At 44.0% G+C, this 24,543-nt stretch overlaps 1 protein-coding gene across 2 annotated transcripts in view; it reads left to right on the top strand.

Moving 5' to 3' along the window:
* The window catches only part of SARNP (SAP domain containing ribonucleoprotein), a 49,782-nt gene extending 26,267 nt beyond the window's left edge, over positions 1-23,515 (top strand). For both annotated transcript variants that reach the window (XM_077838256.1, XM_077838255.1), the window contains 2 exons: positions 18,994-19,083; positions 21,023-23,515. In XM_077838256.1, the coding sequence (XP_077694382.1) occupies positions 18,994-19,083; positions 21,023-21,064 (132 nt within the window). In that variant the 3' untranslated portion in view covers positions 21,065-23,515. The remainder of the gene's footprint in view (positions 1-18,993; positions 19,084-21,022) is intronic.
* Positions 23,516-24,543: the final 1,028 nt, after the last annotated feature.

Below are 24,543 nucleotides of genomic sequence, written 5' to 3'. Positions count from 1 at the left end.
TCCAAGTTCTCCCACTCCCAGGACCTAGCTATCTCCCTGTGCTGACCTAGCTTATCTGTATGGTCTACTTAGCCAACGCTGCGTACAGCAATCGACATCTGAACTTAAGGTACAGGAAGTGTGGCTAAAGAGCCATTGCTGTCTCTGTTTTGTGAGAACAGTGTTCTTCCACTGAAGGAAAAATAATCCTTTCCCTCCTGTTTGTAGCATTCCTGTTGCAGGGTTTTTGAAGGACACCAAAGTGCCCAGTTCCCACTGACTTTCACTCTTGGACACCTTTGAAAATCCTATGCACAATTGCTGCTTGAGGTGTGGATGAAGATCTGTTGTAATTTAGATAAGCTTATCCTTTTAAGGAGTTATAGGTAGGTTTGAAAATTGCTGATTCCCCACCCCACTCCATCTAAAACCAGATTTTAAAACGTGTCCATGGTTAATCAAAATGTAACAGGAGAAGTCTGACAAATGACTGAATATCCCCTGAAGATTAAGTGCATGAGTTTGAGCTCCAGCATGGAATTCATTATTCCCCGACAGTTAAAAGTGAGACACTAATATAAAACATTAGGATGAAGTTACTTTTCTGTTTCATTCTGGACTTCTATAATTCCTCCATTTACATTTTGAATAAATAACAATTTATCCTAAAATGCATTTTGATTTTTAATTTCCTGTGAGTGCAAAAATGTAAGTAGTTCTGTTTTTTGTTTTTTTTTAAAAGAAGGGAAATCTGTGTATTTGTTGGAAATCTTTGTAAACCTACTTAGAAAAGTAGCATTTCCTTGAGGGATGCTGAATGCTTTGCAGAAGCTGCAATGACACCAATCTGCCTTTCTGTCTCTGTGTGTGAAAATTAAATAGTTTTCACCTCCTTTGAAGAGGCTCTTCTATAGCCAGGGCATTTTAAAGAAGTAGGAATCAGTAAAAAGTTGCTTTCTGAAAGGGATATCATCAATTTGAAATCTAATTAAACAGTTTAAAGCAGCTCCAGGTACAACACCTTCCCCCCGAGTCTTTGTCAGATTTTGTGGCTTTACAATCACATTTTCCTGTTTTTAAATGTTTTTCCTCGCCCCTGTTGCTTTGTTGAATGAACCACATAAATGGGAAACAGTGAAGCTGATGAGATACAAGTGCAGTTAAATGCACAAAGTAGTAGGGCCCTTAGGTGTTACTTGTAACAAATTGTTCAGGGTGGTGTGATTTTTTTGAACTGTGCTCCTTCAAGCACAGAATCCCAATCTCATCCCCATGTGGTTATAACTCTTCTGGGAACTCTCTCTCCTGCTGGCTTGGTAGTGGTGAGGGCGCTTCCCTGGCATTCCCCTAAAAAGTCATTGTGCCAATGGAGGCTAAAACTCAGCCCAGTGTTGTGTAAGTCACTCTGTCTCTATGGGTTTTGTCCTGTTTGCTCTTCTCTTGTAACGTGGTTGCTGAAGGAGGAGGCAGCTATTATTCAGACCCTCACCAGCACCTACATTGGAAGGGTGGTTGGAAGTGGTCTTTGGATGACAGAGCAAACCCCTCCAGATTCTCAAGCCCCTTCCTTTGCAGTCCTGGTGTTCTCTTTGGCTGGCCCCTTCATGTTCCTTTTGCAGTAATCTTGGAGCTGCTGCCATCTCCTCATCTGAATTTCCTTTTCCATTAGATCCAAAATTCTGCAGCTAACATAATTTTCCGCCTTGCCCATACCACATCACACATCTCTCCAGCCCTGTCGCTGGCTTTCCTTCCATATCAGCTTCATGCTGTCATTCCTTGACTTGGATTTTAAGCTGCTCATAGGACTGTAAATTACCCAAGGTGCTGAATTAACAATGGCAAGGCTCTGCGTAGCTCTGTTCTCAGGCCATCCTGTGCCCTGCACTTTCCAATCTCCATGATGCCCATAAGCTCTGACCAATTTTCCCTATCTTCTTCAATCCTTCCTCCAAATCCAGTTCTTCCAAGCAGGCTTCCTCTGTTTCTGTCCCACCAACCATCTCTTTCAGTGTACATTTTGATTTTTCCAAAGTGCCTAGCACTGTTGTATCTAAGCAAAGTCTTCAAGGCATTCTTCTTCATCTAGCGAACTCTTCACCTCTCCAAGGTTCTAGGTCCTCCCTCTTCTACTTACTAATGTTTTGCTGTCTCTGTGGCAAAAGCTTTAGTAAATGTATGGGCCTCTAGTTTACTCCTATCTCTTCTGGGAGCTCATTCTACCCCTTATGTATTCACGTTAGACTGCGTTGGATTGTGCCCTTTCAAGGCAGGCGTGGTGTCAAATTCAACCCATACTTGTAGGAGCTATTTAAAAAATTCCAAGACCTAGGGGGCCAGAACCCTAAAGGGACCTCACTTTCCAAAAGTGCTGAGGAACTTCTGTCTGGAAATCAGCCCCTTTAAGGTGGCTTAAGTTGGGGGTATCCAGACATTGAGGCCCAAGTATCTGTCTAGGCTAGGACTTTCCAGTGGTACTAGGATTTTTACCCCTTGTGTCTGTTTAGTATGTTAGCCCTTTTCTGAGTTGCTGGCACTTTGTGTGCCATGCCATACCACTCCTGTTGGTTTTCCTTTTCTCCTGGTTCTCAAATGCTTCCGTAAGGTAAACCTTTGAGGGAGGGGTCTCCTGGACTTCTCCTTTTCTATTCATGTTACATCCCTGTGGCTACTCCAGAACTGAGCAGCTTATATGGAACAATAACAGGAAAGGCCTGAGGGCATTTGTGGCTGTTGGATACAATTTAGAAGCTGAAAACAAGGAGGAGGCAGAGCCAGGACCATGTGACCAGTGAGTGCTGTGTGGCGGGGGAGAGAACTACTGTCCTGCTTGAGTTTGTGAGCATTTTTCTTCCTCCCTCTTTAATGGAAAGTCTTTTAGTCCCTCCCGATAATATTAGTGTCTTTCTTATGCTTCCTCAGACTTTAGACACTGGACTGTAGAATCCCTCTGTCTTGTTTCTCTTGTCACATTGGTGACACCATCTGTTTTTGTCTCCCCATTTTGGTTACCGGCTTGTGAGTGGTTCTCTTTTTGGGGAGGGTTGCATATCTTCCCCCACCCCCGAACAGTGCACTCTAAATAATTTCACTTGGTGTGTTTCTGCTAGGCATAGGCCAAACCAAAATCTTGCATTGAAACCGTCCAGAACCTTCGCTGTGTTCAGTCTGAATGTGAACTATGCAAATGCCTTCTCTCAAATGGACTGAACCAACTCCTGTCCTCCAGACTTCAGGGTGTTTTGCATATTTCAGTTTGGCCATCACTTAATGAACACAATACCCAAAGTATGCCCCCAATTTCAGATTCGTGGCAGGTTGCTTCCCCAATGGCTGCCAGTCTAGGGGAGAGGAAGAAATGGTGAAATCTAAAAACACGGTAATTGAGTGGTTCTGGCGGGGGCGTTCCATTATTTTGTTGTCCTTTTGCTTTGCCTTTCCCCTTTGTAACGGCTTTAATGTTAATAGTAATGTAGTGTTTACAGTTACTCCTTTCTTCGTGTTTGTCTCTTCCCCTCCTGTAACCTCTTTGCACACGCTGACACACACACGATGTCATTTTAAAAATAAATGACGAGGAACTGCGAGGGGTCAGCAGGACTCCTGATCTTTTCTTTATCCACGGTGCCATTTGAAAAGGATTTGCGTCCCTAACAAACCTTTAGGGAGTGGGGAAGGGGTTGCTTAAAGGGAAGACAATGCTGGGGGGGACTCTGTGACCTCACTCTGTCCAGTCATCTGGTTCTTCGTTTGTCCCTGCTGTGAAACAGAACTTATCTTTTGTCTGTAACACAAATACATCTTTTCCCCACTCCCCCTTTCCCTTCTATTATGGTTCAATCAATGATGTCATTATGTATGCCATTCAGGGGCTGTTGAACCACTTGGCTGCAGGAATTTGGAGGAGCGACTGGGGGAGAATGGCAAACGGTGCTCTTGCTCTTAGCCTTCAAGGATCTATTCTAATTTGAAGGAGAGAAACGAAGTCAGGTTTCTCTTTAACCCCTGTTCATCAGGAAAGACAAAAGTTAAACCAAAAAACCCAACCCCCATAAAATGAAGGAGTGAGTGTGTGTGAGAGGTGGTAGCATGAACTGCTAGGGCTTTTTTCAGTAAAGGTCTTAAGCCTATAAAAGTTCTGTTTGCGGTACCACCCTTTGAATTTTTTAATAAAGATATTTAAGAAGCTTTCTCCATTGCTCTTAAGAAAACTGTCAAACATCTCTGAGTGCTGCTTGCTGTGATTTTACTCCCTTCCCTCATTCGTTGGATTACTTTTCTTCTCCAACGTTTTTCTGAAAGTACCAACTACGGAGGGAGTCCTGTGAGCTCCAAAACCTACCATGCAGTCAAATCAATACACTTTCAGTGAGTTGCTATGGCATTTGATTTGGAATTGGAGTACCGCTTTTGCTTCGATGGATTTACTTTTTAACACAGTCTTGCAGAACATTGTGGAGCCTCACTAAATGTAACTGATCCAAAATGCATTAAATCAATGGAAGACTTCCATGGGGCTTTCGATCAGGCTGTTAAGAGTATTATCATCCCAACTAATTCAGCTTATGGAAAATGCTTCGTCTCACTTTATTGGAAGCCTGCTTTGATTTAGTTAGTTATTAAAGAAAAAAGGCTTTCCTAGCTCTCATCCCAGTTCAAGGAGATAGCATAAGAATGCATTAAAAAAAGTTCTGAGACTACTTTGCAGCTCAGAGCTGCAAAATGGATTGATCCAGATCAGAACGCCATCAAACGGATCTGGGTTTAGGTTCAGGCCCATCTGAGTAATACCTTTGTGTGTCAGCTTTCCTACAAAAGTCCCACAGGAAATGGCTGTGTAAAACCCTACTGCCCTAGGCATAAAGTGGTTTTAAATATAATATTAGTTTAGCTTTAAGGGGATTCTGATTGACCTGTCTTTTGCAAAAACATAGTAGATTTATATTGCTGAGTATTTTAACTCTATTTAAAACAAAAAGCAGTAAGTCTTTTGGACTCATGTATGAGTGGTTAGGCTCAGACTCCTAAGCTTGATGGTGTTGTTGGAAAAGTGATTTGCATTAAGGTCTGGGAGTTAACCTCACTCCCCTTTTTTTTTTTTTTTTTTTAAGGAGTGCTTGTGGCACTTTAGACAAATTTATTTGAGCATAAGCTTTCCTGAGCTACAGCTCACTTCATCAGATGCATGCTGTAGCTCACGAAAGCTTATGCTCAAATAAATTGGTTAGTCTCTAAGGTGCCCCAAGTCCTCCTTTTCTTTTTGCGGATACAGACTAACACGGCTGCTACTCTGAAACCTGACTTCTGTTACTAATAATTTGGAAATTCCTAACACATCTATTCCTTACTCTGGTTATTCCCTCTAATAAGACATGTCTTCTGGCAAAAGGAACACTTACTATTTCTTCATTTCTCTTTGGATCTTGTTTAGAGGTTAAACTGTCTTAAATGTTTTTGGCCAGCAAATTTTTCTCTGGATGTGATCTGAAATCCTTGAAAAATGTATGTGGAGATTTAAAAACTAGCAACATTTTGATCTTGACAAAATATTTGCAAAAAATCTGCTCCTTCATTGATCTTCCCATCTCCCTGAATTTGTGGCTGCTTTTGTTGGCACCACAGAAACCTTAAGCCATGAAGCAAATAGAAAAGGACAAATATGTATTACTTTTCTACTGGGTGTACTTCTACTGCCTTGTTATTCCAAACCAGAGAGATACTCCTGAGTATTTTGTAAGGCGTTTGAAGTGGCTAACATCCAGAGTAGCTGGACTAATTCGATGGATGATATCAAGATATCCTTGATGATAGACAAGATTTGCAGTACTTGCATGCCTTTTAAATATGGCAACAGATAAATTTTGCATAATAAAATTCTTGCTTTCCGAATTCAGAGTGACAATCTTGTGGCTGTGGCTATGGCTCTGGATCAAGACTCAGGAGATCTGGGTTCAGTTCCCAGTTCTCCCACACACTTTCTGAGCCTGTCGATTAATCTCTGCCTCTTCCTGAGCTGCAAAGCGTAATCCACCTAATGTACATCTATGGCCATCATTGCCCTAGCATCTGAGCACCTTATCATCTTTGCTGTATTTATCCTTACAGCACCCCTGTGAGGTAGGGAAGTGCTGTTAGCACCCTTCTACAGATGAAATTGAGGCCCAGAGAAATGGGTCATTGGTGGCGGAGCAGGGAGTTGAGCACCTGAGTCTCCGGCTTGTCACAGGCTGGTATCTTGGACACTGGAACGCCTTTCTCCCACTCTCTGTAATGCCTATGGAGATTGTTAGCTCTTTGATGCAAGGCCAGTCTCTTGCTCCGTGTTTGGGCAGTGCCCAGCACAATGCCCTGATCTTGGTTGGGACCTCTAAGGAGTACTGTCATACAAATGACATATTTCGATTCTCCGTTCACCTTAAATAATTAAACGCCAGTAATGCCTCTGCTCACCAGCCTACAGGGGAATTCAGCCAAGCAAAGTTGGTCATGGAAGGGAGTTAATCAACCCGTTCTTTGTCTCTGCCACTCTGCAAAAAGAGAAACCAAGTATAAAATGGTGAACGAAGGACTCAGAGCTATTGCTAACTCTCTCGCTTGTGTGTGTTGGGAATCTTGCATTTAATCTGGTTTATAGATTAATTCAAAGCCTGTCCTAATGAATCTCTGTTGTGAAGTAATGCTCTGAAGTACTATAGTGTATTGCCATTTGTTCTTCATCCCATAGCCTTTTTAGTTTTTGACCATATATAGATTTTAAGTTTAATGGCCACTAATTACTCCCAGTCTCTACTCCCTGTGTACTGAGTTGGATCAAATCGCTTAGATGTTAATAAATTTTCATTTATTGTCTATCCTATAGAATGGACATATTAAGTCACTGGGATACCTAGGAGTGCTTAGCCCTGCATGAGCTCCCAGTGCTGCTATGGGAGAGTGTGGGGGATTCTCTTTGGCCTCTGTCCAAATCTGTAACTCAGTACTGATTGCAGAATCACTTACCATTGGGGGTCACAGATGGAAAGAGCCCAGCTGTGTTTCTAGGTCCCAGGGGAAGTGCGTGAGGCCTGCAGATAGAAGAACCTTCATTTGACTTGTAAACTGAGCCAGTTTGATCTGAAATCCTGGAGGGGGGATAAATCTGGGGACCCTACATGGACACTTTTACACACTCATTTTCAGCACAGTAGGACTGTGCTGTCCATTTCAATGAGCAAGGATGCACCCTGAAGGTTTTTCCTTGCACCCCAAATTCACTGGCGTTCCAGTGCCTTGTAATGTGATTTGATTCTACATTTATCTCCACCATTGCTGGCTGGTAGAATGGCTAGTCATATTGGCCTCAGCTGATAAAATACAGTTGAAATATGATCCACTTCCCCGGATAAAAAGTTCTCCCTTCCATAAATAGAGGTGTGTGGATGTAAACTGTCTCAATGCACAGGAAGGGTTAACATTGCTGTGGTGTGTTGCCATTTTTGCGCTTGTTGATTTTGAATAGGATGGATTTTTTTTTTTTAAATCTCTGGCTAATGTGCAATTCAAATAGTGTTTAGCAATCGCCCGATTGCTCCTTTTTAATAACAGCTGGACGCTTCAAGGGAAAACTTTCCCTGCGCCAAGTAGCTTTAACTTGAGGTGGCCTCTTGTTTACCATAAATACCGTAACTCCTAAATACGTTTTTGTCAAGCAAAGCCTCTGGTGTCTACACATCGGTGGAGATTCTGTACGTTGTGGGCTTGTCAAAATATGTCTGTGCTGGTAAATTAAAAAACAACTTAGCTGAAATGCTTTGATGTTTAGGACACTGTTCTTAAGGGACTGTGAAGATGCTTCCTAACCCCTTTGCCTTGCCCTGCACCTGAGATGTGTCTCTTTCACTCTGCCATGTGGCATTCCTTACGTGTGTCTGTCTTCCTCTGACGTCTAGGTCAAAGAATGCTTTTCAACTTCAGTATTCCACTTCTGGGAGAGTTGCAGGTGTACTCTTAACACATGGCTGTGACTTTTTTGTCTTCCTCCCCTGCTGATTCCATTTGGAGAGAGCATAAACTTTTAACTGTTAAGGCTTCAGTATCTTGACACACAAACCTCAGAACTGCCAGCTGTTGTAACTTTTGCCCTCTATCAAAACCAGCGTCCAAAAAATACATTAGCTAGATTCCTTCATCCTTCCCTTACCTGATCTGTGTTTCCTGGATTTTTACTGGAAGGGAGGTGGGGAAGGGGAGAGGAGCTAAAGGTAGCACCATGGTCACTTTTTTCCCCAACTAATGTATTAGAGCAGAAATTTGCTTACTGTGAACTACAAAGTTGCTGTCTCAGCTTAGCGGCCTGCTACTGATCTTGCCTGTACTGCATTTACAATTTCACTGATTTGAATGGCGATGCTCTTAGTTCACACCACGGTCAGATCAGAATCCGGCTCAATAAGTTTAACAAGTTGGCCTCTTTGTTGTATTGGCACTCACAAAATATGTACTCGGAGTTGCTGCCCTTAAAAGCGACAGGCTTAGATACATTTTGATTTGCCCCTAGTGATATTATAAAAGTTTTAATAGACCATGTTAGCTGGCAAATGAAGCATCACTCCAGACTTACATGATATAGAGGCTGATTCTGTGAAAGTCCTAGTCCTTAAAGACAGCAAAATGTGTGAGAACCTTCCAAGAGGGGAGATTGGTCAGTAAACTTCCCACACCTAGAGAGGCCAGCTAAAGTTGCACCAGTGAAACACAGATGGTCAGTTCTTAGGGCTGGAACTTCTGTGTTCTGTCACTGATGTGCTGGGGGAACCTTGAGTTAGCCATTAACAAAATGAGGATGATGCCCACTTCCCATGGGGATGCTACTGAATAATGCTTGTGAAGTGCTGAGAGATCCTTCAGTGTACATCTCTTATACTACTGTATATAAATAAAATAATCGCCCGCCCAGCCTGGGAGGAGAAAGGTGATACAAAAGAGCAGTGTCTTTTTATAAGTAGGCCGTGTTACAAGCCTTTCATGAATAACCCTTTCGTAGGCATCTAATATTAATGGAGTTGAAAAGGTGAATGTATTCCACACTAGGTTGAGGGAATGTTCTCAAGGGTAGCATTATTTTTTTAACAAGACTTTGAGCTGCTGGAAAGAGAGAGTTTTTCAATCTCACCATATGTCTCCCTGTAACTAGCTCCAAATGTTGAATGACGACATGAAGTGAGGTGAACCTTACAATATTTTATTTACCTTTGTTTCATGAGGTTGGAGATTAAAGAGCCGTGTTGACTTGCGTTGAAAGGGACAGCTTGAAAACAACCAGGCGTTTGGAGGTCTTTTGGGGGCAGCAGAATGGGGGTGGGGAAGTGGAGTCTATAAAACCAACAGCTCCTTGGTTGTTCCTATAAGATAGTTTACAGTCTGTGTATGGTATGAAACTGAGGTCTCTCACTGTGATATCTATGTGAAAAGCAATTCTGGGGATGCAAATTGAAAGGTAAGCCACATGAGGAATGCTTACATAAAACCCCTGGGATTTCCAATTGTTTCACAGCCCCTACTAAATATTTGCTGATGTACATTAGTTTATCAACTCCAAATGGACTTAGAAGCTCTTGAATGGAGTCTGCAAGGCAAAAGAGCCAGGAGGTATAAATACGTTGAGATGAATTTCAAAAAGGTGGTGGGTGACAGCTGTGCATCCCAGGATTGGAGTGTTTCTGAGAATAAAACCATCAGTTGCTGTCATTCACCCTCTGGGTATGAAATTGGAAGCCCAGTTACCCTTGAGTGTTTCATAACCTTTACCTTTTGGAGGTCAAGGCCATGTCATCATTAATCTACCATCGCCTGAAAGCCTCAGGGCTCTGCTTTTCATCCTGCCATCCGTCATGCTGCAGCAAGATACAGGAGAGTAGCTGACCAGAAGGGTCCATTTTTATACATTCATGCGCGTGCACACCCTTCCATTCTCTCAGAATGAAAGCTCCAAGGATGAGATTATGGAGGCTTGTGTCTGTATCTCTACATTCGTGATTAGAATTCCTCTCCAGTGCTGTTCTGGAAATCCAGACTTCTTTTCTCTAGGGGACTCTTAATCTATGGAGAAGGCATCTTGCCCGTACAATACTGTGAGGCTTGGCTTTCAGCAGTGTGAGGTATTGTACCATGGTTTCTTGTCTGTAAGGTCTAGGATTAGTGGTGAATCTAGCATGACCCCAAGATTACCCACAGCTTTGATCATCTGTGATCTGATGCCCCCGTCAGAGATGAGGTTAGAATATTGGCAGGTTCTTCAGAGTGTAGCCCCTTCCCTGCCACTTCTGTTTCCTGTATTGAGCCTGAGCCCAATGCTCATCACCTGTCTGCTGCTACTAAAGAGAGAGGTTGGTCCTCCATTTATTTTTGCCTATCTTAGTTATTGGTAATGAGCCCTGTGCTGTATCCTCGAAGTGTCATTCCATAGCACCTACAGCCAGGCTACTGCTATGAAATCTAAACAGCTGAGAATTAGGAGCTGCTGCTGTGTCACTTGCTTGTGCTTCCTTGGTATCTAGGGCTAACCATAGGGAGAAACGTGTGTTAATACGTGTTCTCATCTCTTACTGTCCCTTCAGAAGCACCCTTTCTTTGTTTGCAGTGATTGACTCAGTGCAGAGTCCTCCCATCACTTCAGATGAGCTGTTCGTTAGAGCAGTGTTTCTCAACCCTTTTGGTACCAGGGACCATCTTGCTGCCTTCCTAAACTGTGTCATGGAGGTCTCAGGAACCGGTGCCAGTCCATGGACCGGCTGTTGAGAAACACCGTTTTAGAGCACTAAAGCTTGGGCCTGGTCAACACCTAAAATTTAAGTCAGCCTAGCTGCATTGCTCAGGGGTGTGAAAAATTCCACCCTGAGAGATGTCGTTAAACTGACCGAAGCCCGACAAAACTAGTTTAACAGAAGAATTCTTCCATTGATCTGGCCACCATCTCTTGAGGGGGTGGATTTACACAGCGACAGAACCCCCCACCATTGCTGTAGCAAGTGTCTCTACTGCAGTGGTGTAATTGCAGCCTTGGTAGTGTAGCCATAGCCTTAGTAACTGCTAGGGAGGTTGCAGCTGATCTGGCCCCCCGGCCCCTAACACAGAGGACACCAAGAGGTTTCACTTGTACTGGGATCAGCTGGGAGCTGCCTCACTTCAGATGGGAGAGAGAGCAGGGCTTCTCCTGTTGGAGCAGAGCCGAGAGCCGCCATTGTTGCAGGGAGCTCTTGCGTGTCATTTAAAAAGGTAACCAGCTGCGCCCTCCCCTCCCAAGTTAAAATCCAATTCTGCTTGTGGGGATGAGGTTAGTACCAGAGCTGCTCCATGCACCATGGAAACCAAGACTTAATGCATTTTGGCATTCACCCTTCCAGCACTGAAACTGGCAACTTGCCCACCCTGTGGGGTGAGGGGAATGATCTGATTTTTTTTAAAGGGTCCTTTTATCTTTTGGGAATAATCTGGGTACGAAATAAAGGCCAGATAAATTTGGGATTGATTAATTCTCTCAGGCATTTTTAAAATCTGGAGCTGTGCTGGCCGCACCTCACTGTTGGACCTCTTCAGTGGATGTACATGTTGGGTTTGCCCACCTGCCCCCACTGTGTGTCAGTGTTGCTTCACGAAAAGGCTGCTCCTGGCCTGTTTGTCTGGCTGCAGTAAAGCGGGTGTTTTAATGCTGGTTTGGGAGTGTGGCCGTTCTAGAGTCTTCTGGTTCAACTGTTGAGTACCACTTTTCAGGTGTTTCCCAGAGAGACTGAAGAGCTCAGTCCAGTTAATGTCGTAGTTCTTTCAGTCTGATCAAAACCCTTCACTGGACTCTGCCCGCATGCTCAGTGGGTACGTTCCATAAGAGACATTTTGGTCCCTGTCCCAAGGTGCTTACAGTCTATAGAAGTAATCCCGCCTTCAGAATGAATTACCTGATTGTGCCTGGAGCTTAGCTGAGCTCTAGCCGCTCCCATTGAAGTCGTTTGGCATAGAGGATGTTCAACAACTTACAGGCCTACGGGCTGATTTGAAGGATCATTGACAGTTCAGTTGCTGGCTGTAGAAAGCTGCCACTTATAAAGAAAGAGCCAGAATCTTGAAGGGGTTAGAAAAGAGCCTGAGGAAGATCCGTGTGGTGTGGTGACCTTATTATTAACGATAGCACTGAGGTGAGCTGTGTGATTGTGGCCCTGTGGATGATGAGGTTAGCTGCTTATTTCATTCAAAATGACAGGACAGCGCTAGATTGAAACAAAAGTAAGGTAGGCTTACAGCTAGGTAAGCGCAGTAGAAATGCGTGGTTTCAGAGAAGCAGCCGTGTTAGTCTGTATTCGCAAAAAGAAAAGGAGTACTTGTGGCACCTTAGAGACTAACCAATTTATCTGAGCAAATTTGCTCAAATAAATTGGTTAGTCTCTAAGGTGCCACAAGTACTCCTTTTCTTTTTGTAGAAATGTATAGTTACACGTCTAAAATCCTGCACATTGCCCCATGCCCGTTATGCTTTAAAAGTTTCTAACTCTCAGGCTTGGATCCTTCACGGAAAGCCCTCCACCACCTCCCTCCCTCCCCCTTTTTTTTTAAATATAAAAAAAACCTCTCCTAGTGTGAGTGCAAAGGGAGCAAACCTAGTAACAGAAAGGTTAGAAAATTGGTCTGATGCTGCTGGAAAGGTCAGCTTTCGCTGCAGATGCACATGTGCCCATTTGCACACTCAAGCATGGCCCCAGGGCTTGATAAATGCAGAGATAGCAGTGTTTTGATAGAGGTAATTTTCCTCAGATGGGTTTCAGCACCCCATGAATCAAAACCTGTCAGCGAGGAGCCAAAGATGGAGTGAAGTTTATTGTAAGCGTGTTTGCATCTGACACTGTCATGCTAGGGGGTCAAGTGAGCAAGATCATTAGAACAGTGTTGATTTACTGAGACTGTTATACTCTTTCTCTGCAGGGCCACAATCGGGGGTGGAGGGGTTACCGAAAAAATAAATAAATAACCTGCAGCTCAGAGCAGTTCCCCCAAGAGACACTCCCATGTGTCCTTTTAAAGACACAGTGCTCCTGTTTCTCCTGAAGTTTGTATTTGGGCCATTCTCCCACTAGCAGGGTTTGAACAACACTTTGGTCACCCATAGCAATCGAAGAGCCTGGTTGTAGATAGTTAAATGAGCAGATTGGAGTGGATTTTCTCTACCAGCATCAGTGCTTGCGAAGATGTATTGGAATTGGGAAAGGTTCAGAAAAGGGCAACAAAAATGATTAGGGGTAGGGATCGACCTCCATATGAGGAGAGATTAATAAGACTGGGACTTTTCAGCTTGGAAAAGATGGCTAAGGGGAGATATGATTGAGGTCTATAAAATCAAGATTGGTATAGAAAGTAGATAAGGAAGTATTGTTTACTATTTCTCATAACAAGAACTAGGGGTCACCAAATGAAATTAATAGGCAGCAGGTTTAAAACAAACCAAAGGAAGTATTTCTTCACATAACACACAGTCAACCTGTGGAACTCCTTGCCAGAGGATGTTGTGAAGGCCAAGACCATAACAGGGTTCAAAAAAGAACTAGATAAATTCATGGAGGATAGGTCCATCAATGGTTATTAGCCAGGATGGGCAGGAATGGTGTCCCTAGCCTCTGTTTGCCAGAAGCTGGAAATAAGCGACAGAATGAACAGAACAGGTAATCATCAAGTGTTCATTCCCTCTGGGGCGCTTGGCACTGGCCACTGTCCTAAAACAGGATACTGGGCAAGATGGACCTTTGGTCTGACCCAATAGGGCCATTCTTATGTTCTTATAGATTACGCTTCTCCAAACAGTGATTTTTTTTTTGCCGCCCCTATGATCCCAAATGATACATAATTCTGCCCACCGTCGGTGGTTCCATAGACTCTAAGCTTCACAACCACCTTTCTAGGGATGGTGGAGGTGATATGACCACACTTAGAGAGGATGGCCTCCTAGATTGAGACACAGGAAAACTGGGTTCAGTTCCCTGCTCTACAACAGACTTCCTGTGTGTCTTGGGAAGGCCACTTCATTTGTCTACCCCTCTGTTCCCCAGCTGTAAAATGGGAATAACACCATTTCTTTTCTCCAATCCTTTTTGTGCCTTGTCTAAAAGTTCTTTGGGTGCAGGGTGTGTGCGTGCGTGCATGCACGCGAGCTCAGCTAGGGTCTCTAGATGTTATGATAATACAAATGGGGAACCAAAACTCAGAGTGCTAAACAGCCATGCCCGGAGAGGCGCTGTGATGCTCCTGCGCTGGAGATTAGGTAAGGCGCTAGGTAGTGGTAATGTTGAGAATAGAGTCCCAGTCCCTAGCAGGCAGATGGATGCCAGAGCTGCTACGTTGCACTGCTTCCTTTAAATGACTGTTTATAGTCAGGGTCTCGAGAGCCCTTCTGGGAAGGGAAGTTAGAGACTAAAAACATGGCAGGTCTGTGGGTGTTCAAGGGCTAAGTGGGACCCTGGAACAAAAGGAAAAGTTAGCAGTTGTATTTAGCAATAATTACTCCAGTGAAGTGTTGTAAGTGCACAGAAAGAAATGAATGCGCTGTTTGGGCCATGACTGCCTATGGAGCCAAAACTCATGAGAAATTGCTGAGTTTTCAATTAAAACTTTTCAGTCGCCCCTGTTGCCACAACACATGGAGATGTCATAATTAATAATACTGAGCCGGTTGCTATGGTGTCATTTATGTAAGGTATTGACATAACGAAGGCTGTCCAGCTGCTCGCTGAGGGGGTGTCAAGTGTCACTTTTGTCATGAAAATTGGCCACCGCACTGGTGATGTCATTAGGTCTGTTTTGCGAGTTTGCATTTAAATGGATCTTTTTTTCTAAGTGTCTAGTTTGTTTCCTCTGCTTGCCTGGCTAACGTCAGTTTATTAAAATGGAGCAATTGGGGTTAGAAGTTACTTGTTACTAATATATCATTTCTATTAGCTGTAGACAGTGGGCCTCTTGAGTTCTTGCTCTGATGGGGGGGGTGCCTTTTTAGTAAAGCAAAACGACGACCAATTTCATACCCATTTACTTAAGATGCCTAACGGGACGTGGGAAGTTGTGCATCCAGTGAGGAGTTCCAGGCAACTGCTTTATTGGTGATGGTTTCAATTTGTTACATCTCTTATTTATGTCATCACAAGGATGGCTCTGCTTGCTTCACCTGATTGCAAATGAATGCCTTTTTAGTGTCTCTGTCGAACCATGCTCTCACGAGTCATGAAATGTAACAAATGGTGTTGGAGGGGAAGACATGAAATATACTTAGTGACAGGGGACAGAGGAGAAATTATAGGAGTGTAGCAAGGTAATTGGACAGCCTGAGTTGACAAAACTGGCTAAATGAGGGCTGAAATAGCCAAAGCTAGAAATAAATCCATTGAAAATGGATGCATTGAGGCTTTTAAAGGGTAATGATGGCCTTGGTTATTACTGATAGTCAAGGCATCCGTGTGGGTAGTGGTAGTGGAAATAAAAGCCTCTGGTTTTGTGGAGAATCTCAAGAAATGTAGGGACGTGACGGTTCTGCGAAATGTCAGTAAAATTGTCCATTCAGGCTGCAAATCACTGAAATGGAATTTGTGAAGGTAGGTTGAGTGAGTGCTGAGATGGTCATGTCAAAATGGAAATGCGTTTGAGAGGAATGGTGGTCAGTGCAGTGAATAGAAAAGGGGGGCAAGAGACCTATGACGCGTATAGGAGTAGTTGTCTGGCTTATCAGACTGTCTCCACTGCCTCTTGCTAGACTGAAAACCATTAGTAGATCAGATCTCTCATCCCGCCAGCGGTAGCCAAATGTCTTGTGTCCATAGCAAGAGAAGGACTCCTCTGAGCACGCATGCCCACCCCTCTGCTCTTGCTGAAGGAGCAAGGAGTGAAGAAGTAAAATATCCTAATCAGAAGCATCCCCCATTAAAACAGTTTGGAGTGCAAAGTGAATGTCAGCAAAAGAATTGAGTCAAGCTCCATGAGACAAACATCCTTTGTGATGCTTGCAGAAATGAGACCCTAGCACTGGATAGCAAGCCAGATTCTACCCGTGGGGTTTATTGAACCACAGCTAACAAATCCAAGGGCACTGCAGCAAATAATTCAAAGGAAAGGTGCCTTCATATTTAATAGTATAGAAAAATACCATTTGACAGGATTGTGAGATACCTTGCTTGTGCAGATCCTGGAGGAGGAGCAGCTGTAGAATTTTACAGCGAATTACAGGCCTGGTCTTTTTCATCCAAGGCTGCCATCAACTTATTGGGGGTTCTGCTTACTAACAATCCACAGGAAAGAGCCCTAAGCTTGTAAGTGTTAAAGGTGTAGAAACCCTTAACTGAGAATTAACCACAGTCTAGTTAGGACATTCCCAGTTTTAAGGGATGTATGTTTTTTTGTGAAGGCTTCAAACAGAAGGTACCTTTCAAAAATCCCAAGTGACCTCATGTACATCGTTTACATTAACATCATCAACAATAGAACCACAGAGCCGAGCCTCATGGTCTGTTGAAAGTGTAAGAGTTTAGGGTTCTTTGTGGGATGGATTATTTGTCACATCAGTCTGTAGGAGTTGAAATGTGAAAAACCAATATCTATGCTGTCTAATCTGCCTGCTCTACTGTGCAAATGTACATAGGATATATGCTGAAATGTCCTTTTGAGGCTGAACCAAAGATCTTTGGGGCCCATGCTAAGACTGTGTGTCTAGATTGAGCTTCGGTGGATTTTTAGGGTTGTTCTTTTGCACTGGAATGCTGCCTTGCAGAAAATGCTCTCCCTTGGCTTAGAAAGGATACGCTGACAGATGGCATCCTCCTGGTCAGTGGGCACCTCTCTAAATACGGGATTAGAAAATGCAAGAAATTGAGTGTTGGAAATAATAATAATAAAATAAATCCATATAGCCATAAAAATGCTCCTTGGAAGCAACAAAGAGAGCTCATTTGTTAACTCGAGAGACTTTTCAGTAATATCAGAGCTCCCTTATGAACGGGCCAGAGAGTTCTCTGGATAAAAGTTGAGACCATCATTATGATCCATGAAGTCTTCAAGGGCAGATGGGAAACTAGTGCAGCTAGTGCTTAAAGCTCAGGGTCTATCGCATTGGGGCAGGCATAGGAAACCATACAACATAAGCCCTGGGGATTACAGTGTTCCCTTGGCTTATGTTGGATGATTCACATAGTCCTGTGGCTGACCGTCTGCTCCGAGAGAGAGGTGATGTTGCAAACATGGCATTATGGTTTCACTGCAGGATCAAGTGTAAGATTAAAAAACTGGGCCAGGTCAGCTTGGCAAAGAGATAACTGTGGTGGGGGGAGATGACAGAGGTCTGCAGAATCATGAATGGTGTGGAGAAAGTGAATAAAGAAGTGTTCTTTAGTCCTTCACATAACACACAGACCAGGAGTCACCCAGTGAAATTAATAGGCAGTAGCTGTAAAACAAACACGTTGAACTACTACTTCGCACAACGTACAGTCAGCTTGTGGAACTCGTTGCCAGAGGATGTTGTGAATACCAACGGTATAGTAGGTTAAAAAAAGAATTAGAGAGGATTATGGAGGATAGATTCATCAATGGTTATTAGCCAAGATGGTCTGGGATGCAGCCCTATGCCCTGGGTGTCCCTAAACCTCCAACTGCCAGAAGCTGGACTAGATGATGGATAGATCACTCAATTGCCATGTTCTGTTGATTCCCTTTGTAGCATCTGGCACTGGCCACTGTCAGAAGACAGGATACTGAGATAGGTGGACCACTGGTGCATTCTTCTGAGGGTGCATCCTCTTTGTCATGTTGATTTATCACATTCCTTAATTTCCCAATGAGGAAAAACATGCAGCAGGTGGATTGGTGTTAGTCAGTGGTGATGCTCCAGACAGTCCCTCATCAAAGTGAATTGGGTTCTTCCCTTTTGCTACTAGTTTCATCAGAGCTGCTGAAGAGTGTTTATGCTATTCTGTATTTTACATTCATTCTGCAGGGTGTGGCCAGCTTCACTTTCTGCTTCTAGTGCAAATTCTCTTCATGTTGCAAACTTCACGGGGCAGTTTTTAAAACCATTTCCATTGGAGCAACACATTTTTTATTTTAATGTGAGGTCTTGTAAATCCTCAATGTTGGGCCTACACTTGGGTTGGTAATAGGGATACAGAGGCTTTCACCTCTAGGTTCCTAACTGAAATTCAACCCTGGTCTGCTGCTCAGTGGCCTATGTGAAATGAGTTTGGGTTACAATACTGAGGCCAAAGATTTAATGGGGTCAGTAAGGGAGAACTTAGTAAGGGGCCCTCCCTGTCAGGATTGGGACACATTGACTGGAAGCTTACACTGCAACTGCCAGGTAATTGTACTGCTTTGGTTAAACAGAGACTCGCTCCCTAAGAGTCTTGCCAATCCAGTGCCTTTCATTTACTCTGTTGGAAATATAAAAGCTTTTCCTTTTTCCTCCCTACCTCACTGCACCATGCCTTACTAGCTATCGTGGTCGGTTCTGCTTTGACTTGACCTGTTAAGGTGTGGACAGTTACAGGATAAAGACATTTAAAGTGGAGGGGACAGAGCAGTTGCAAAGTAAGGCAGGTGCAAAATCACAGGTTACTTAGCTTTAGCCATTAATCCTACAAACTCCATGAAGTTCACCACTGTACTCCAGAGAAATAGGTTTCACTTTTTATTGATTACCATGGAGGGAGAGCAGGTTTAGCATGGGAACTTACTTATCATAAATACTCCTTGGGAGGTTCTTTTGAGCATCTGTTCAATAAATCCCCTCTGGACGGGGCACCTAACCATGCCAGCATGATGATGCCTGCTAAAGTGTATGTTCAGCTCTGTGCAGAGTCATGTGCACCTCAAAATCATCTTGCAACTACTCTTTTCTAGCAGCTGGTCTTGTAGCTAAAAGCAGGAAGATTTGGGGGGCAAGGAAAGGAACCTTATCAACTGTTAAAATGATTCTTTTGGGCCTGTCTGGCAAACTAAATCTTCTACCTTCTTTCCACTCAGAGCGAAGATGATGAGAAGCTGAAGAAGAGGAAGGAGCGGTTTGGCATTGTAACAAGTTCGGCTGGGGCTGGAGCCACAGAGGACACAGAGGTAAAATGCCAAACCTGCAAGCAGAGGGACACGTGATAAGAAGTTTGGGGGTGGAAGGGCAGCTGAGAACACTTTCCATGCTGAATTATTAGGAGAGTTGAATATTCCACTGTAACTATTGCACACATGACATCTCGCTCCTCAAGTGGATCTCATCCTACTGGTCCGCAAGCAAGTACTTATATTCAGTTCCTTCAGGTACCCCAATGATACTGCAAAGATAATTTATCATCTTTACCTTGATGATGAGCATCTGCCTCTTTTGGGTTGCATGCATTCTAACCCCCCTGTGGAGCTTGTCAGACTGGTTTGGAGCAGCCCAAGCTACAAGATCTGGCTGGCGCTGGCCAATGCGGCTGAGCTCTTAGTCTTGCAAACTAATACAGATGCCTGCAGAAAATTGGGAGCAACCGTTCTCCTCCAGTTTCCTCCACACTGCTCCCTTTATGCCTGGAGTGGCCTACTATACCACCTCCCTTTCACATCCCTCCGTACAACTTCCTTTATCCAGGAAGCCCTTGAGCTTTAAACTTGCTTCACTCCTTTCATCATAAAATGCATGTAAATTTCACAACGTAAAAAAGGAAGGAACAAGTAAGGATCAAGAAATTGACTACACCCCTTGCTTTTCTCTCCTCCATCTTTTGTTTTGACACCTCTGTCCTGCTGTTGTGTCTTTTGGTCTGATTTTTAATTTGTAAGCTCTGCAAGACAGCGCCTCACCATTTTATTTGTGGGCTTATATGGCTTGCTGTGCGGCACCTGGTACCAGAGACCAGGCTAGATGGTCCTGTGGCAGTTCCTACGTTCCTGTTTGTCGAGTACCAGGCACACCAGTGGTGCTGCATAAATCATACTCTAGCATAGATCAGTGAGAGCTGAGCCCCCATCACTGTCCACAGAGGAGCTGCTGGCGTGGATTTTAATTTTAACAATCATTTGGCAAAGGTTGCGGGAGGGTGAGCTGTTGGGGTCTCAGAAGCTACTTAACCAGATGGCTTCTGGATTCGACATACAAGAAGTGGTTTTTTGTTTGGCTCCGAAGAGTGATCTCAGCAATTCAGGTGGGGTTTGGGGGCTTTTTTTGTTTTGTTTTTGTAGCATTTTGATAAACGCTTCCCTTGAATGAAATGGTGCACGGCATTCCCAGCCTTCTGCAAGCAGCACTGGAGAACAAGCCCCTGTTCAGTCTGAGCAGAGGGGGTGGCTGGGGGTGAAGGATTCCATGTTTTCCCACTAGGTCACTTACAGGTTGTGCCTGGAACAAAAAGGTCTTTTTACTAGTATTGTGTGCGCTCAAATGCACCTTTCCCCTGGAGATTCTTGGTTCGGGCTTTTGTTGCCCCCAGGCTATTTATCCTGCTAAAAATTAAGATTTATACACCCCTCGTGTATCAAGTTAAAGGCATATCTGAGAGACGCAATAGAATATTTAATGCAGTTTAGTGTGTCCCTCTCACCTTTTCCATGAATAGAAGAGTGTTAACCCTTTGCCCTTTTAAATTTCCCACCTCCCCATTGCCTGGAAGGGTTTCCAGGCCTCTCAAGTAGGCATTGTTCCCTTTTGTAGCACTGTTGCCAGCGAGATGAAGTGACTTCAGCAGCACTGTATCTTGGGCACTGTATGCTTTGCAACTTGATTTCAAGCTTTGTTTGTTCAAATGCTGGACTAAAATCTTGTAGCTCCTTGCCAAACATTGATACCAAATACCCTCTTGAACTAACCCTGTGATCCCGTATTTAGACAGGGGCTGGGTCAGTCATGCACTAGGGTCATGTTCTACCATCAAGTGTGGTGGTTGGTTGTTGTTTTTGTTTTTTTTTGGTTTGTGTTGTGTGATTTTTTTTGGTTGTTTTTTGTTTTCATCCAAATGTGTGTGGGGTTTGAATTGTGAATGTTTCTTTTTGGTTTTGATTTTTCTTTCAATCCCTTTTGCAGGCAAAGAAGAGGAAAAGAGCAGAACGCTTTGGGATTGTCTGATATCTGTCCATGTTAGGCTTTACCTGTTGTGGGGGAGCACGCTCATGTGCGTGCGCTTGCTCTCTCTCCCCCCCTTCCCCCACCACACACACAGTAGCACTAGTAAGGAGTGTAGGCTCTCTTCCCCGTGCAGGACCTAATAGAGAATCCCTGATAGCTGTACAGTTGTGCTGCTTATTTTTTCAACTGTGAAGTTTAAAAAAATATATATATACAGCGCAAAGAGCAAAAATGTTCCTAGTGTATCTGTGGTGGGTAGAAATCCCAGTGCCCGGTTCTCCATTCCCCTGCCACTTGTGCAGTTATTTACAGCAGTGCAAAGCAGGTGTGTAATGCCACCACATCAAAATTGGAAGTTTTTTACACCCATCGTGCACTGGTGTAAATGCCCATACAAGGTTCAGGGATGAACCTAGGTAGTGGGGAAGGAGAACTGGAGTGGCCAAGCATCTATCAGATGGAGGATGAGGAAAGGATAATGCCATTCAGGGGTGAAGGTGGAGAAGGGTTTGATCTCCCTGCTATGTCTTGGGGAATTGCACCCTTGGGTTGAGAAGCAGGTTATACCACTTAAAGCAGGAACTACCTGGAGCCTCCCTTTTATTTTAACGTTGCTGTTTTTTATTTTCTCCATTTCTCTGGGCTGCCCTGGGCAAAGAAACCCTCCTCTCCCTCCTTCAGCCTGAGGAAATCACTCTTTAAGTTCAGCAGAATCAGGGCATGCACACGAATAGCCTGGCTAAAAACACTCTTCAGCTCAAGTGCACCATGCATTCCTACTTAGGTTCTGCTGTGGATCATCAACTTCTACTTGAGTTGCCCCTCTCAGCTTGTGACATCGTGTTTGCTGCCTAGCTGGCCTGGGGAGGGCCTTTCTAATACATTGCATGATATTGCCTGAAAACATAGTAGTAATTCTTGTATGAGAGAGGCTTTAAACTTCACAAACCACCCTGTATGTTAAAGGGTCTTTCTCAGTTACCTCTGCTCCCAGGGGTGGCCTAGTGGGGAATGGGTGGGAGCAGCAGCTGGTGATTGGCAGAAGATCAAAGCCAAAGCCTTGGAATAAGGAGAGGGCAATATTAGAACATTTACAGATTAAACCACTCAGGCTGCTGCACTTCACCTGCCTCTAGGGGCTGTGCTGGGGCTTGTGGCATTTAGTATAAATGTTCAGATCTCCTGGAATTTTTTTGAAAGGCAAGAGAAATATCTCACTAACCTTCCTTTGCTCAGTTTTTATTCCCAGGTTGAATTTTGTGTTGTCCTCATCTAACATCCAGACTAGCTCAGTCAGGCTTGTTAACACCTCACACACTCTTATACCAGCCTTCCCAGCCTCACCTTTTGCAAAGGGGGACAGCAGCAACCTTGTACTGGGAGTACGTGGTTTGAAAAAGTGTTGCAGTGAACCTGTTCTGCATCTGAACTGAATTTCCCTCCTGTCACATTAACTTCTCCGTCTTCCCTGCAACGTTGCTTTCACAGCTTAACATCACGCTTGGTACAGGAGTGAAACACAGCATGGCTGCAACTTGTTATGCACCTTTTGTCTGGTTAGCCTATCAAATGGTACCTTCTGTTTTTAGGGAGCCGTAGGAATGTGTTCTCCATGTTAAGTTGTGTAGATGGAGCAAGAGTGTGCGCTAATATCAGAGAGCTGTTGTCCCATGCTTTGCTCTAGGCCTCTGAGGCAAATAGCTACGTTATTAGCAGTGATTCAGCGGAGAGGGAAGACGTATGGTGCCTTTCTTCGTCTGCTTAATAGGTTCTTTTACACGCAGGTATTCCTTGTGCATCTAACATCTTATGTAACTTTTTTACCCTTAAACTTAGATCAAGGTCCCCAGAAAAATAGAACAGCTGGGCAGATTTCTCCTTGATTGATCTTTGCTTTTAAATGTCCATTTTGATTGGAATGTGCCTGTGCTTCAGAGCTTTGCATCCAGGGATTGTTGCTTCTGGCCATACCCTCTATTGGAAAGATGTTTGCCTGGTCGCACGCAGTTCCTTCAGATGCTAGAGAGCAGCAGCTCTGTGTACAGACTCTTGAAAAGCAGTATATTTTTCTTTAAATGTAGAGGTTTTCAAATTGCTTGTGCTCTGCACCACTGATGCACCAGGCTGATGTCTCCGCTGTATGCCCCAGGCGATTCTAAGCAATATCTGAGGTTGGTTTGCTTGCCCAGCAGCTATAGGATCCAGGTTGCATTGTGTGTGTCTTGGGGTGTCTATGGTAGAATGAACCGAAGCCCCCTGTCTCTATCCAGACTTAGTGGAATAACCTTATTCTGGTGGTGGTTTTTTTCTGTATGTAGGATTTTGTAATATGTATTTTCTATTCTGCTCATGACTTTTTGCTGGTTATTTGCTTGAAATGTTTTGAAGTGTGCCAGGACAAACACTGCATTTCACTCTTGATTTCATAATAAAACAGCTTCTTCAAGGCAACACCTGTATCTGCCTGTCTGGTGTGTGATGTAACTCTGCTTTTCCTGTGGTGTCAGGGCTGGGCAGTACTAGCAAGGAGCCAGACATCACTGGGGTCTGATTCTCTCTGGCTCTGCATCTTGGGGTGTTCTTTACACCCATGCACAGTGCACGTCAATCCCATGGCCAAATGAAAATGCGATTTACGTCCATTCTGCCCTGATTTAAATGACTTCCCACGGTGTACAGTGCCCCTTGCCTTTGAATGAACACAGGGGTCCTGAGCACTTGTAGTCATGAAAGATCCCGTGATACTTTTTGTTAACCCCTGGCATCCCGGACAAACCCTAGTTCCCAGTTCTGCCTCCCTAAATTCTTCCCTATAGTTTCAGTTGGATACAGAATTCCTCTTCACTTCCTGTTGACCTCATTAAACTTTGCAAGCCCTTTTGAGTAGGGACTCCACTTTTAATTGTCCTGTAAAGCATCTTACACATGCAGGGTGCTGTGTATATAGTGCTCAGGTCTCCTTTGTTGTTTGTTTGGTACTAAGAAGTCAGATGCTCCCAATTCTAGGATTTCCCTTGGTCTGTTTGGCAAATGCAAATATCCTTTTGTGTCCTTGGCTGCTTTATTTTTGATCACTTCCTGTACTTCTCCGTATACTACCCACGTGGTATAAATGATCGGCTGTTTGACAGTACTGCAGGGAGGCGTGCTGGTGGTACTCAAATCCCCCCTGGGTGGTAGGTAAGTGGGGTCCCCTTTGTACAGGTTGACATACGGTAAAGGGACTCAAGACTGTACAGCAGAGTTGGGCGTAGAACCCAGGAGTTCCAATTTCCATGCTTGTGCTCTGACCACTGGAGTACACTCTCCTTCCTGAGGCAAGAACAGAACCCAAGAGTCCTGACTTCAGTCTCCTGTTCTAACTAGTCAACATTTTCTCTTCCCAGAGCTGGGAATAGGAGCCAAATATCCTGTCTTGCCGTCCTGTTGTCTGACCACTGGAACCCAGCCCCTATTGCCTCTAGAAACCACACAAGCAC

Source organism: Eretmochelys imbricata, chromosome 20 (assembly GCF_965152235.1).
Source record: "Eretmochelys imbricata isolate rEreImb1 chromosome 20, rEreImb1.hap1, whole genome shotgun sequence".
Taxonomy (NCBI): domain Eukaryota; kingdom Metazoa; phylum Chordata; order Testudines; family Cheloniidae; genus Eretmochelys; species Eretmochelys imbricata.
Note: the sequence above shows the minus strand (reverse complement) of the source record. Positions and strands in the feature narration are given on the sequence as shown.